Source organism: Lepeophtheirus salmonis, chromosome 6, assembly GCF_016086655.4.
Source record: "Lepeophtheirus salmonis chromosome 6, UVic_Lsal_1.4, whole genome shotgun sequence".
Classification (NCBI taxonomy): domain Eukaryota; kingdom Metazoa; phylum Arthropoda; class Copepoda; order Siphonostomatoida; family Caligidae; genus Lepeophtheirus; species Lepeophtheirus salmonis.
In genome coordinates, this window is record NC_052136.2 from 50,418,092 (window position 1) to 50,434,761 (window position 16,670).

At 31.2% G+C, this 16,670-nt stretch overlaps 1 protein-coding gene across 2 annotated transcripts in view; it reads left to right on the forward strand.

Moving 5' to 3' along the window:
- The window catches only part of LOC121120673 (uncharacterized), a 206,708-nt gene that overhangs the window by 107,315 nt on the left and 82,723 nt on the right, over positions 1 to 16,670 (forward strand). Inside the window, exon 2 of one of the 2 annotated variants that reach the window (XM_071889648.1) lies at positions 995 to 1,237. In XM_071889648.1, the coding sequence (XP_071745749.1) occupies positions 1,028 to 1,237 (210 nt within the window). In that variant the 5' untranslated portion in view covers positions 995 to 1,027. The remainder of the gene's footprint in view (positions 1 to 994; positions 1,238 to 16,670) is intronic. The other variant, XM_040715539.2, reaches the window with a different exon arrangement.

Below are 16,670 nucleotides of genomic sequence, written 5' to 3' on the forward strand. Positions count from 1 at the left end.
GGGGTAGGAAGATTAACTTAAAACCACGTATTCCTTAATTTGTTGAAATGAATACAAAAAAAGTAATATAAGTCGCAATTGGGAGAGGGAAGGTTAACATAAAGCCACTTAGCATTAGATAATATGTCTAGGGGCATAAATAACGTCAAGAGGGAAAGTTAGAGGAAAAAAGAACATAATTTTCACTCCAACATCAACTTTTTTCTTGTTTGAAAAACCATATTTTTTTAGATAAGTATTTTTGGAAATAAAAAGAAATATTTACCTTCTTAGAAAAAAAAGTAATAGGATGAAATTATTTTTAAAACACCCACTAAAAGGCTTTTAATTTGTTAGGGGGGGGGGGTAATTAAAAACCACTAGGACATGAATAATATGGCAATTTGGTATATATGACGTCATATCGGAAAAAGGGAAAAAAATTAAAAAAGAAAGAATTATCATTTTTCGTTTCTAATAAAATAAATCCCAAAAAGGCAACAAGAAGTACTTTCAAAAAATTTAATTTTAGACAGAAATTTTTGCGAGAAAGGGGTGGGTAACTCCTAAGCAAAATGTCATTGCGACGATGCCATTCTGATTAAAAGTCATATTATGGAGCAAAAAGAGAAAATAACATGAAAATTATATTGATTTGCGTATAGCACGATTTTTTTTTTCTTTGCATTTTCAGAAAGTAAAGATAAAATTAAGTTTTAAAAAAACCTTATATTTGTACTTTTGATAGATAAAAAGAATGTCAACCAAAAGGATTTATTGCAAAGTACAGAGTAATGCTTTAATTCAATCTTTATTGACTAAATAAATAGTGTTTTTTAAACTTTGATTAAGCTCTGCGAACAAAAAACAACGTTATACAAAAATGAAATTTTGAACAGGCTATTTTGTAGTTACATCTTAATCAAAACTCGATCAATTTCAAATAAGAAGACGCCTAAATATTTACCATATGTACTAATGTATGGAGAAAAAATAAGAATAAAGTATTTTTCAGTTTTTTTCAGAGTCTCGGAAACAACGTTTCTTCATGTCTCCAACGACATCAAGTCTCCGCAATATTCCTTCCACATCCAAGGGAGGTCGTGGAGGAGGAGCTAGTAGTCGTGTTCGTCATCCCTCAGCCGATCGACATCAAAGGAGCAATGGAAAGCAAATCAATGGCAGCGCTGATGCTAGAGGGAGATCTTCAATGGAAGTCGGACTTTCAACTCCAATTCCGCTCGTTCAGTCCTCAGATGTAAGTAGTTGTAATAATAATTTTTGGTAGTGTCAATTTCGTCGTCAAGCAGGATTAGACGAAATATATATTTCAGTAAGGTTTTTTCATCTCTACAACGAGACAAAAGAATTTTTTTTTTGACTGAACCATTTGACTAACGGTGGGGTACTACATTTATCATGTTATTTATCTTTCCATACTTAATATTTTTCTGTGAAATCTATTTAACCAAATTTTACAAATGTGTGTCAAGATCAGCCCATGAGCTTCCAGAACTGTTCGAAGGGAGTGAAATTTGTGTAGATATTTCCAACCTTTCACTCATGAATTGACCAATTCAGAGATTTCATTGCACAGGTCACAACAAAAATAATAAACCATTTACAATATCTGATGAAAAGCGACTTCCATAGTAGTTTCCAATTTTTCACAGTATGAGTGCACTTAGATTACTACCACTTCTTGCTACTGCACTATTTACAAAATATGACAAATATCATGTAATTTAATTAAATATATAGAAAAATGACGAACTTGATAAATAAAAATTGATATTTTGAAGATTTCTAGAGAGTGTACTGAAAAAGCTGCAGGGTGCGGAGTTTGAGAATGTGGCAAAAATCTGACGAAACGAAACTAAATGTGACAAAATATAAGATGGAACTATATTTTAGATTACGAAGACTTGACAATATCTGACAAAATGAGAAAAAAAGGAACTCTTACAAAACGTAACTTAACAAAGGTGAGACAAAATCTGACACGACAAAATGTTACATAACAAAGACGAGACAAAATGTAAATAGAATATGACGATACGAAATATGACGAGCCACAAATAAGACGAAACGCAAGAAAACGTACTCGAGATGAAATGCTAGATAACGAATACTAGGCGAAATCTTACGAGATGAAACGTAAGATGAGGCGAAATCAACAGTACAAAGACTTGACAAAATTTGTCAAATTAAGAAGAAAGGAAGGCTATAGCGAACAAAAGAAGACGATACGGAACCCGCGAAAAAGACAGCAAATGCTACGAGACAAAATGAGAATAGACTAAGACGTTACAAAATCAAAATATGCAAAGATGCAACGAAACGCAAGAAAAAATATAAATTTTTACAAGATGATACGTTTCGCAAAAAATGAGTAGAAATATTAATAGATAAAATTATATTTGACCAAGTGATAGACAAGACAAAATCTGTAGATTCGAATACTTGTAAAAATTTGTCAAAATGAGAAAGAAGGAAGACGACATGAAACGAAACAAAGACGAAACAAACCCCAACAAAACGAATGCAAGACGAAATTTGACGGTATGAGACTAAACAAAAACATTACAAAATCTAACGAAACAAAGATGACAAAATATGCAAGAAACGAGACAAAATATTACTTTGTTAAAACAAATGTTACAAAACGTAAAGTTAGTCAAAATCTCAAATTTTGACTAACTTGAAGAAATTTGAAGAATCGAAAGCTTTATGAAATCTGTCGAAATGAAAAGCACCAATGAAAATACGAACTACCACAAAAGAAAATGAGATAAAATGTGCTGAAATATGAAAAAACGAAGATGAGACAAAATGCAGAAAATACAAAGACAATATGAAATGAGACGAAAAAAAGTCGATACATAATGTGAGAAACAAGATAAATTGAAACATTGATGACAAAATTAACGCTAGTTTATAATGGAATTTTATTATCCAATAGTTAATGTTTTTGTTGTCCTTATGATTATTTGAGAATGTAAAAAAAAAAAAAACTTTTTACTTTTTTACTGCAATTCTGTTTATGGAATTGAATACTAATCAGGGGAAGGATTTCGTGACTAAACTATTAAATCAGGACAGAAAAAGAGGGGTACAATATGTATGTACAATAACACTTTAAAGAACAAAATAGAAGTATAAAAACATACATATACATATATATATATGGAGAGAGAGACAGAGAGAAGCACATGAAAATGAACAAACTTTTTGTCATTTACTTTCTTAATATTACTTATTTCATCATCTCATCTCTCTTTTCTCTACTAACAAGTCATCTATTATAACACAAATCAACATCATTTTACTTTTTTCAAACACCTTTAAAGTTTCATATGGGCTACGATAACACAAAAGCACACCAAAACGTTTTTCTCTAAAAATTGAGTTTGTGAATTACTTAAATTTTTTTCCTTGACGAATAAATATTTGATTAACTCTTACGTGCACTAGGATCTATAATTAATGTGGCCAAAATCCATCGTGATTAAATTGAAAATAAAACAAAATTGATAAATTAAATAGGGGCTAAATTTAATCATACAAAACAATAGAAGGTTTTAAGCTATGGGTAATATTTTTGGGTTTAACAACTAATCCAAGACATTGGAGTAACAAGACCATAATTAATCAAAATATGTTTATGAATTAGTAGTGGGCTATATATTAAGGAAAAATCTTGAAATCAATTATTTTATCTACTAGAAAGTAATTTATATGTAACACAAATAAACATAATTTTATGTTTAAAAAAAACCTTTAAAATTCCGTATCTGAATTGTAAAAATTTCATTCGTGTTAAAATGTCTACTATCTTTGTTAATGGAGGACATCCTGTAGAAGTTATCGGTACTAAAACTCTAAGGGTACGAATAGAAAATCTAGGAACGTTCCAATTAAAATTTATTGTTGTATCTAGAGGTCGCCCTATTTTAGAAGCCGATTTTCTTCATTTCTACAAAATGAATATTGACCTAGTGAACAAGAAAATGTTTTTTTACTGATCCATGAGTCATTTCAGAATTATCAGAAGCCCAATGGGTTCATTCTCAATAACCTGAAGTTTTCGTTGATGAAACATTCACTGAATCTTAATCACTTCATGGAGTTGAACATCACATCGAAACTAAGGGTCCTCCCTGCTTTGCAAAATCCCGCAAGCTGGATGGTGTTAAACTCAATTTTGTTAAAAACAGAATTGATGGACTGCTAGATAAGGGAATAGTTCGTCAATCTTCTTCAATTTTTTCATCAACAATTCATGTAGTACATAAATCCAAAGGAGGGTGGTGAATATGTGGTGATTATTGTCAATTCAATAACATGACAGATCTAGATGAATAATGAATGTGAAAAAGCTTTGCAATGTATAAAACACAGTTTATCCTAAAGTACTCAACTTTCATGCCGGGACAACTCCTTACTTTTAGCGCTTACGACAGATACGTCTGATACTGTAATGGGAGCTGTTCAGGAACAGAAAGTGAATGAGCACTGGCAACAAATCGTATTTTGGTTTAACAAACGAAGCCTTTTATAACATTCAAGCCCACTTCCTCTTTCGATAAACCATCACCGAGACTTGCCTTCATCCACATTGATATAGTTGGCTCGTTCACACTCGTCAAAGAACAGCGCTATGCCCTGGCTATAATGGACCGGTATAAGAGGTGGCCGGAAGTGATCCCAATTCCAAATATTACCTTTAGTACAGTGGCTGGTGCTTTCTTGGACAGTTGGATATCAAGATTTGGAGTACCTGACATCATTGTGTCCGACAGGGGGATGCAATTCACAAGGGCTATTTGGATGTGTGTTTGCAGGGTACTTGGAATCGCGAATAGGACGACCCCGTCATAAAATGCTGAATCAAACTGGCTTATTTTACGGTTCAACAGATCCCTAAAAACTGGGCTAGTCACACGGATAGTAGAAGAGAAGGAAAATTGGATGAATGGTCTGCCTGTTGTTTTGTGGGGACTGAGGAATTCAGTACCAATGGATCAAGGATATAAATATTCGCCCTTCCACTTACTTTCTGGTCGCTCTGGATCCTATTCCCAAGGCAAATGCTGATGTGGAGCACTTCTTCAAGACGATGGAGGAGGTGGCTCACGTTCCCCCACGAGTAACTCATAGAGAAACGTTCAACAATCGTCTGAGCAAGGCTGACTACGTTTTTGTTAAAAATAAGCTAATCAGAGAATATTTTTCTCCAACCTTCTTGGGTCCTTTTAAAATCCTGGAAAATTTCATCGTTCTTTTAAATTGGACTTGGCGCCAATGTCAACAATTTCTTCAAAGATAAACTTTGTTCTGCTTTCGGAATCGTCAGGATCCTACTAGAATCTCCAACTGTGTGCTGTACAAGATCCATTTTATAAATTAATTACTATTTTTTTAAGTTCATATTGTTTGTGTGGTCTATTGTTTATTTTCTTTTGTACAAGACGATGAAAAAAAAAGAGAGGGATTTGTTTGTTTTTTCTTTGGTCTAAGGTCGGGGTACTGTTGTAGTTTGATTTGATCAAGTTGATCAATTCTCCTTTTACTTCTTCTTTTATTATTAATCTAGAATATAATCAGTAGATATTTGAACATTAAATACTTTACATGTATATTTAATTATTTGAAACGTCGTATATATTAGTTAGATTTATTTGATTGTTTCAAACTATTGCTTAATTTTAAATTAATTTTTAACTATAATTTTAAAAGATTTTTTTCTACGAACACAAATTTTCTTTTATGTGTTTATTTTTATTTTTTTACATCTAAATATTTTTAAATAATGACCTAACGGTTGAGAAAAATGAATAATTAAAAGCACGATTTCCCGTAGGTGAAAAACCATGAGATCCTTAGAGATATACATCTACTCCATCGTTTTTTTCTTCTTTCTAGATTGTTCTTTATGTTAACACACCCAATGTGGAGGAAAAGACAGTATACATTATACATTGAACATATACTCCCTGTAGTGGTGGCAAAATACTTTAATTCAAATTAAAGTATTTTTTTTAGTAACCATGTAGATAGAGAAAATATGTAATTATTGCTATAAAACACCACCTATAGCTTCAAAAATACGATTCAATATATTCCTACGGGTTATAAATTTAATCATGACACACTTTTTGAATGATTTTATTTATAGATGTAAGATGAATTGCACTCCAAAAGTTATATTATAGTATTTGTTCTAAAATGCGACATAAAATCAACCCTGTCCTTGTTATGGGTACTAAATAGACTTCCTTGACTTTAAAGAAATCTTTAAGAGGCAATATTTCCTTAATAGTAAATCAAAGTACATTTGCTTACAAACTGGATTCCTGTAGTTAAATTTAAAGTATATTTTGTAAACAAACGTTTTTTCTTAACTCAGACTTAATAAAAGTATTTATTATGTATAAAGAAGCGTTGAAGAGTGATTGATGATAACGTCACTGACAGATAAATAATATGTTAGTAAAATTAATTTTATATTTTTTGCTTTATTTCAATGTTTTATAAGAAATGTTACATATCATTCGATTTAAGCCAAGGATACCCCTTTGAGTTTGATAATATATTGCCAACGAGAATCCAACTTCATAATAGTAGCAAGTCTTATCCCTATGCCAAAAGAATAGGATAACTAATTTTAACAGACATCTATTGAGACTGATTTTGCACTCTCAGCGCGTTTGCCATTGACAGGAACAGTTGGTAGTCACTTGGTGCCATTTTCGGTCAAGTGGGGTGAATGTATAAGAACATCCCATTGGAGCTTCTACCACGTCATCAAAGATGTGTGCAGTCTGGTGTTGTCTTAATGATGTATTGCTGTCTTTCAGGTAGTAAAAAATGGGGAAATTCTCCCATTGAGACCTCCAATCTCGCCACCCGATAATTTATGAATGAACTGGTCAATCGTAATACTGTCCTAAAACAGTTTGTAGTATATACTCAGACTTTTACAACACTTTATAGTATGATCTGATGTGTCCAATAATTAAGAAAAAATATTTTGTTAAATAAAAGGTGGAAATACGACATTTATTTTTCGCAAATCTAGTATAATTTAATTTTTTTACTACAGATTTTTCCATGGAATGGTTTTTGCGTCTTATATTGATGTGTTCATCAAATTTTTCATGAGATATCAACTTAATATAGACACATCCTTATGAAATAATAATATCTGTGGTTGTCCTGCTTTAAAAAAAAAAAAAACTTTCCTCAATCTCAAAGCATTTTCGAGATGCCAATCAGCAATTAGATCTTAGCAAACATATACATTCTTTTAACAAATGAAACGATAAAATTTTAAATTCATGTTAGATAAATAATTAATCGTTAAAATATGTCTGGAGTACAAATTGTCAATACAGTGTTAAGACAATAGCTCCATGTAGTGTACGTCATATTGTTGTATAGTTTAAACGAAAAAATACATTTGATTTACACAAAGAGCATGAAACAAGCAGCATAATCTTGGACCATTTGCTAAAGAGAAAAGTTTAACAAGAATGGGAAATGATTGACTGAGAAATTGAGCTACGTCCTCTCTTATTAACGTCGTTTGAGTTGACATAGTGTTATTGTTGCGTTGTATGTGTTAATGAATCGCTTGGACGGTCTTGCAAACCTTTGGAACCTTTTTTTTAAATGGTTATATTTACCTATATGATTTACAAACTTCATTATGATCTCGTTTAAATGAATGGGACTTTTGTATATAGGCTATTACGTGTCATTTTTATCAAACATCACTAGTTTTATTATAAATATCAGATTTTAACTTGTATCAAAAAAAAAAAAAAAATACTACATCGTCATACAATCTAACTTTTATATTGTAGAAAATAAATTAATCATTACAATACAAATAAAACATTTTTCTCAAATTATCCTTCTTTTTTATCCTAATTGATCCTTCAAAAAAACTAATTGTACAAACATATCAATTTCATATTGATTTTCCGTACATATTACTTTGATTAGAAACAAATATCAGTGTTGATGATTGACATCAAAAAGAATGTAATGAATGTGTTATGTCTTTCTTTGGTCATAAAGCTATTCGATGAAGTTTTTTCAAGGTTCGTTGAAAATTTGTAGCAAAAATATCAATTATGAATAAAAATGATGCCACTTATGACGTCCGTGAAAACAATTTATATGAGTGTAAGTTGAGAAAAAAAAGCAAGACTCTAACAAACATATTCTTATACCATAGAATTATATCAGTTATTATTAACTTGCAATAGTTCCCAAATTTACCCGGAGTAATTACGCCAAGGTTAAAATACATTTTTTTCTTTAATGATGTGGAAAAAAATACTCAGTGTAAAGGTGGGTTCACTGAAGTCCTTTTTCGTTCATTAAGCACGCATAATTTTTTGCTTTTTATTATTAATGCATTACATTTCATAAATTATTTAAAAAAATTATCATTTACTACATAGTAATAATAATGAAGACCAAGAAATGTGTTCTAAATTGTGCGTTAGCATTTCAGTGAGCCCACTTTTACTCTTTGATTTTCATGAGCACACGGAACAGCTCAATACAATAATACTTATATCAATTTAAATGTCGTGTTCCCTTCTCAAGGATGAACAAATAATAATAAGAGTTTAATACATTAATATGTGGGGATGACTGGTGAGTAGTTATAATATCGCTCACTTATAACATAAAAATATCATTTAAACAAAATATTAATGTAGATAATAATGATTTTGCTTGTTTTTGTGTTGACGGGTAACATATTTGTTATTTTTATTTTCTTTTAAAAAATCTTCTGAGTTTTTTGTATTAATAGAGCCGACCAAATTATGTTTAATTTAATGGACGAATGAACAATACTGTATAACCAAAAAATAACGTTATTATCATGTTTCCTCTGCTCAATTGATTATTCCTAATACAACTCATATTTAATTATGTCCTATTTTATTTCTTTACGCTGTTGTTGTGTTGATTGTGTTTGCATTTATAACAAAAAAAATTCTTAGAAATTGGAGATTGAGTATTCCATCTGAAATCACATTTTGTTTGACATTATTCGTAAATTACTATAGTGTGCGAGATAGAATTGTGGACTTGATTTTAAATTAATCTGAATTACCTTAGGGTAAATTTTCAAAAAGATATTAGGCTGAACTATTCCGGTAACAATAACATTTAAATAACAAAATTTCAAAAATCCGCATTTGTCAGCATGAAGGCGAAATGACTGATTTACTTCACGCTCATGTTGGTTTTGAGGAGATCATGAAAGTTGTAGGGTCCTCTTGATTCTTGTTTACAGGATTAAAAGCATGGGGCCTTCATGTGAGTGGCATGAAAAGTCCTTTGGCAGCAGAAGACGCCTGAAAATCAGGATCATGGAGGACGTGTAAATTGTGATCACCAAAAGTCTAGCCAAGTATAAAAGCAGCATACCAAGGCTCTCAATGTTCGTTATTGGACAGTGAGGAGGTATGTCAAGGATTTTGGGACGGCTTCTTATGTACATAACATCGGCAACTACTTTCAACAGGAACCAAAGGTTAACCAGATCACAAAAAATTATAAATTTGGTAAACATCTAATGGGTCAATTGTTCCCCCCTTGGCTATGTAATAGCTGTTATCATTATTATTTAATTGTTCAAGACAGACCATCAATTAATAAATTCATTAACAGTGAGTAAAATTCCAAAAGTAACACTATGATTTCGTTGAGGATTTTTTTTTTAAATTGGGTTTTTATTAAAATTTAATGCATGAAAATAAAGATTAAAATACAATAAAATTAATCCTAAATTTACATATAAGTTTAAAATTAACGATGTGACCAAAGCTCAACCCTTCAATGTTAACAACTAATGTTTTTTACATACTATATAAAAATATACTTATGTCTACCCCTACAAAGTAATTAGAAAATAAGATATGATATGATAAAATTAAAACAGACAAACAAACTTCAACTATGTCTTCAATGTTCCTGTCCTCTTCATCAGGTGACTTTTAACTAAACATTTAAGGGTTTAGTAGAACTTTAATGACCATTGTGTGAAAAATCGAACAATATCTACAACGTATTTTCATTTTCTATTCTCGTAACGGTGGATCCTTGAAGAAAAGGCTGCGGATCTTGTTGCAGATGCGATGACAATTTTCCTCGGAGAGTGAAAGCTTATTAGACACCCAGAAGTGAGGCAAATAATGCTTCATGAGGGCGTGACAAGAATTGCGCTCCTTGCTACAATGAACATTTAAAGAAATCAACTTACTAATCCCAATATTTTTATTGTTCGAACTAATAAAATTTTCTAGGTACTTTTATGGGGTTTCAGGGATTTCTCATGTACTATGTCATTAGGATTTTGATGATCAGGTTCATCAGACATATCCTCTGCTCTGAAACGGTTAGAAGTTGTCTTATCCTTAGAAGCGCAATATTTAGAACTCTCGATCTCTAATTGCACATCCGGTAAAACCTCAATTAATTCAACTCCATTACTAATCCGGTTTGTTATCGTTGAACTTTTATCTCCACTATCTACATCAGAAGAATTACTTCAACACGATCATTTATTTGTTTCTTATTGTTAAACTTATTTCTCCACCATCATCATTCAAGTGAACCTTATGTATTTGAAGGTGTTTCCTTTTGGCCATTTTTATTCAATTTTATTGCCCATTTTTCTATTTTTTCTCTCTTTGAGAAAAAAACCTTCAATGTTCTTTTGCAACAAGTATTCGTTCCCTATTTGGACTACAATAATGTTACTAGCCAAATTAAAATGATTCTGGCACTGCATTTTACTTCCTGGAAATTTTTTACTTGATCAGCTATAACTTCCACTATATAATCACTATCCCTCTAAATACTTTTGTATTGAGTAAATAATTCCTCAGTTCTCTTATCCTCGGGATTGTTCTTCTGATAATGATTAACTATTTTTACGAATTGTTTTTACCAATCTAGAATTTTATGTTCTCCAACAAGCTTAAAAGTATTAATTAATGCAAAACTTAAGTGTTGTTTTTTTCCTATTAACAGATAATTTATCAATGTCTTTCAATTTAAAAAAAAAAAAACCTTTTCTTTGACTTAATCAGCATTTTCCAACATCATTTTTTTTAATTATCTTCAAATCTTCTATTCTGTCTCTCATCAATTGCGAAAATATAAAAAAAACAAGCCTGTCCAATACCAAATCTTGGCGAAAAAACCTTTCCATCCGTAATAAGAACAGCAAAAGTCACCTATTTAAAGTGCCCACTCATATTTATACTCAATTAACTTTATGATTATAGTTACTACTTCTTGCAGTGACATGAGAATACAATTTCTTAGCAAGATCATCTGGGGGACGATCAGTAACGTTTTCCTCCATATAAGAGATCTCAAAGGAAGGGAGAGATAATAAATCAAGGTGACTATATATAAAAGTGAGGCAATTTGGATCTTCTAAGGGAGTCTGGCTGGCATTAGCTGACAGAAAACATCCCCGAATAAGGGAGATTGGGAGGGCCACCTACTGGTAGTTTATATAGAAATGGTATTGCTGGGTTATGTTTCAGGCGGGAAATGTCTGAATAGGATATATCGCAAAAACCATTTGGAGTAGCCCTTCATTTTATATTCTACGGTAGACCTTCTGTGAGTCGACGTTTTGTCTGGTCAACATTTTGTCTATTCGACGTTTAGTCCATTTGACGTTTTGTCGGTAGACGTTCTGTCGGTTGACGTTTTGACAGTCGACGTTTTATCCACACAATGCTTCTCCCAGGTCAGATGAACCCAAATTCTCCGGACATTTATGCCTAAGGAAAGAGCTGTTGAAACAACTATTGAAAGCCAATAAGGTCCAGTATGGACAAGGAAACAGAGATTGATAATCAAAGGATCATGGAAATTTGTAGGGGATCACTTAGTCTCAACAAGAGGCATTGACCAAGACGCAAAACACTCAGATTCACGTTTACAAATTTAAAAAAGGAGTCGAGTGTGAAAAAACAAATGGGCCCTTGTTTTGGGAGCGCAAATGCAAAAAATTGCAAAAAGAACTTTTTTTGACGAATAAGGAATTTTGTCGATACAAAACCAAGTGCAATTTACTACACTCAAAGAAATTTATTAAGAACCACCCTAGAAAAGAGCCATTCCAAAATCCAAGTAATTACAATTCTAGATCCTTTAAAGAATTTCTATTTAGGATACTCAAAAGAGGATCTAACAAATTCCCTCATCTTATGATGCATTAGTTCTCAAGTCTTTGAATATTTACGTTCTGGAAAACTTATTTCTTTGCCAAGTTGCTAAGAAATATTTCTACAAGAGTTTAAGTGTAAACCTGAGTTCCTCGAAGATAGCATCTAAATTTTCTCTAAAAAAATAAGTATTTAAGAAGAATAACAACATATTAATATAAGCCTACATCAGATAGTACATTATTATTAGTATTTACTCTATGCAAAGAAATGTTAGTCTTTTTAAATAATTAGTTCTAAAATTGATTTTATTATTCTATAAAGTATCAAGCAAGGATATCGTCAAGTTTTATAACAACCGAAATTAAAAAAAAAATTAAAATCAATATAAGCTAATTATTTTTGCTTTTTTATAATTTTTGGTAAGGTCCTAAGTTTCCAATTGTGTGCTATAAGTGAATTTTAATTATATTTATTTAATTTATTCACTTAGTTTGTGTTGCTTTACAATGAATTAATTCTGGATTTTAAAATTATTACTTTACAATTATATAGGACAGAGTGCTCTGTGTATAAACAGTGGCGTCATTAAATTTTCCTTCTTCTCTTGATAATGAAAAAAACACAAGCGTGGAAATGATTTTCTGCCCCACCTTGACGTATAGACACCTTGGAATAGACAATTTCAGTTACAAGGCAAGGGCTATGATTTATTATGATCAGACCAGACTACTGGGCTCTTGAGGGCAAGTTTGTTTTTTCGCTGATAATTTAATTCTTTCAAAAAACAAGATCGATTCCCACTGTTTCAATTTTTTGAAGGTATGGGTTGTCGATTTGAAAATACACCAAAAATATAAAACATACAGAAAACTATTATTTTTTAAACGGAAAAAGGGAGAACGTATATTGAATACGAATTAAAAAAGAAAACCAGGTATATGACTCAACAAAGGAAGTAAAAAGTAAGCGAGTTAGTTTAAGTTACATCCTTAAAACTTGTTTGTTAAATAACTCTATTTATTCACATTACTGAATTTAGATTGTAAAGATAAAAGCAATAATGAACTGGTTTCAAATACGAAAGATTTGTAGATAACATATGTATCCTATTTATATCTTTTTGGAGTATGATGGCCAAAATTATTAATATTTAATTAATTAATCAAGAGAAAAATATATATAAAGACATTTGAGGTGCAAAGAACCATTAAAAATCCTTTTAGCTTTGATGGTTCTTTTTTTATCTCATTTAATGTAACAGCTGTCTTCTTTCCTATTGTTAATTAACCAATTAATCACTTGAACAATATATAAAAGTATAAATCGACAAAAATCGGGCTATAAGAAAAGATTTTATATACACATTGGTATAAATTAAATAACATTTTAAATATTTTCTTGTTCAATGCACAAACGTTTAGTCAACTCATTTCCTTGAAAAAAAGATAAGGAAGACCAAAATCATATAAAAACTTGTCTTGAGAGTTCAATGTGCATAAAAGATTTATCGTTTTTAAGTTTTGAAATAATAATATTTTCTGTCCGACCTCAAGAGAGAAAAAATAATAAAAAACCCATAAATTTTTAAGGATTTGACTTTGTAAATATTTTTTTTAATTTTTATGTAGCTTCTTAGTCAGTAATGTCAATACAATTGTTAGGGGTGACTTAAATCTAAAACTTCAAAAGAGGATACTACTCCAAATGGAATAAGGAATAGCAAAGCTTTCTTACCAATGAAGAAAATTATGATGGATCAAATATTATTGACTGCACTGCTTTACTCGAAAAGGATAACTTACCAATATAAGAAATAATAAGAAAGCCACCCCCAGACCCCACCCATGCCTTTATAGAAACAGTGGAAGCTATAAACTAATGGACTTTTAAGTTATTCCTAATTCAATGTCAGATCATCTAACCATACGGATCACATTTGAAATGATAAATAGGATACGCAAACGAACGAGATGGAGACAGAATACTTTTATAATAAGTAATTCAGACTCTCAAAGGAAAATGTTCAATGTCATTACTAACACCAGAACTCATGTCAGACAAGGTTCTTCTATATTTAATGAAATAAAAAGTTTTTAAAAAAACAAATGGAAGAAGACTGCAAAATGACTATTCTATAAGTACTAAATATAATCAAAATGGGCAAAAGTAGTGAAAATAAAAAAGAAATCAATCTTTTTACAGATTAAAAATTTTGAGATACCTGTTTGGAAGTAATTTTAGAAAAATCGAACTGTCAAGAAAGGCAATAGTTTACCAATAGAAGCGAAAAGAAAATATTTTATGGGTCTGAACGATAGAGTATACGACTCCAATAATAAACTGGAGAAGATCAATGATCAACAATATAGTTGTTGATTATTGAGAAGAACTTTATTGTTGCAGAGAATACAAAAACTCAGTACCTTGCACTAAATTTACACATAACAATGCAAATTTTGCCAAATATATCAAAGTTCAAAGGATTATTGATTGTTATTTAGGTTCTAATTTTTTTTTTTTTTTTTTGATTGTTTGTTAAAGTTGTACCCAAATAAATAGAAATTTAAACAAATGTAGCTTTTTAGGGCTCCAAAGACATGTTCTGTCAAAATAAATAGTCTTTAAGGGCATGGTAGCTTTTAAACAACATTTTTTAGCACTTCACTTGTACCACCTCAGAACTGGTGTGTATTTTGGGGATTAGAAGGGTCATTTGATGCGTTGGGAAACGGCAAGGTCAGAATTTAAAATCAGGGGCCAGATCCGATATACAAGACGTGGACGGGGGTGTACTATAGCATGTTTGTATAGGTTTTCGATGATTATAAATGAGACAGCTGTGCATTTTAAACTACCTTGATGCCCTGTACTTCACCTGTACAACCTAAGAATTATCTTGGGATATTAGGAGTGTTTCTTGATGCTCAGGGAATTTAACTTGACTTTGGGCCAGCAGTTCACCTGCACAACCCTTGGGCTTGGGTGTATTATAACATATAATAAAGATTCCTTGGTACCTAGAAACGCAGCGTCTTCAGACTTTAAACTGTATATGGCCCAGTACTTCACTTGTACAACCTGAGAGCTAGGGCGTCATTTCGAATATTATGCGGGTTTCTTAATCCTGAAGGAGGTCGCTAAAAGACTGCAAGTTCGTCGTTCGACCAGAATAAAGCAATTACATTGTCATCGTGCCAAAGAAAATTGCCTATATATTGCCCATATATCAGTATACTCATTCTCATAAAACCAACATTAGAATTAATTGTAATTTTTGTAAGTTCCGAACAACGCCAAGAAAACCTACTCTAGTTTAAATTAAACTTGGAACGTAAACAGAAAATAAAAAATGTGAATTTCATCTTTATGTTACAGGTGTGTAATTGAAAACCATTGAATTTGAAATTTGGATGAGTCTAATTTCGGAAGCTATTGAAGCTTAAGTAACAAAACTTTGTAAAGATATTGGGAGTTGTCACATATGCTTCCTTGTTTAATCTTCACTGTAACCTCCATTGTCAATGATAATGGCCTTAATGCACCACTGGAAGTTTTGAGAGGTAGTAATAATGTAATTTCGTGTGATTGAGATCCAATCCTTAGCAGAAGCCTTGAGAGCTTCAAAATTCAGTGTTCTTATTCTGCAAAAAATACATTATACATTATTTTTCAAATAGATGTATTTAGTAAAGTGTATCTTGCGTTGCATAAGTGCAATGTCAATGTTAGAAAGATAAGATTTCGTACTATAAAAAACTTAGTAGATATGTATGAGATTGATGGATACTGACAAAAATAAAAAACGCTTTATTTGAAAGTTTTCCTTCGAACAAGACGAAAAAGAAACCAAGGCGGCTGAAAACATTAATAATGTTTATGGGCTTAATAGTGTAACAGTAAATCATTTGGTATTTTAGCTTTGTGTATTCTGTTCCGGTCATTTCTATGTCAAAGATGCATTATACTCCGGAAGGCCAATTGTGGATAAAATAAAAATAATTGTTGAGTCTGTCCGTCATTTAAGCATTGTTTTGATTGGAACAGAGATAAACACTAATGAAAAAAAATTCAAAATATTATAAAAAATAATGGATAATTACGTCATTTTTTCCCAACGACATTATTTTAGGACTTCGTATGTCTCACAAACATTTCGAGAAATAAACATTTTCAACAAATTTAGTGTACACGCATGATAAATGTGGTAACCCACCTCCAAATAATCTTTTTGAAAAATAAAATAATGATTAACACTGCATAGGATTGTAATAAAAAATCCTGCCCATGTTTTAATTTGAAAAAAAACGTCACGCTCATCTCTAGTCATATTTGGATAAGTGAAAATGGATGGGAAAGCAATTCGTAGCCTAATCCATAAAATTTTACCATTGTTTTCAGTGATTTGTTAGACAATGTATTGTCTTAATAAAACACAACTGATTTCTTCTTAAAATGGGGCTGTCTTTTCAT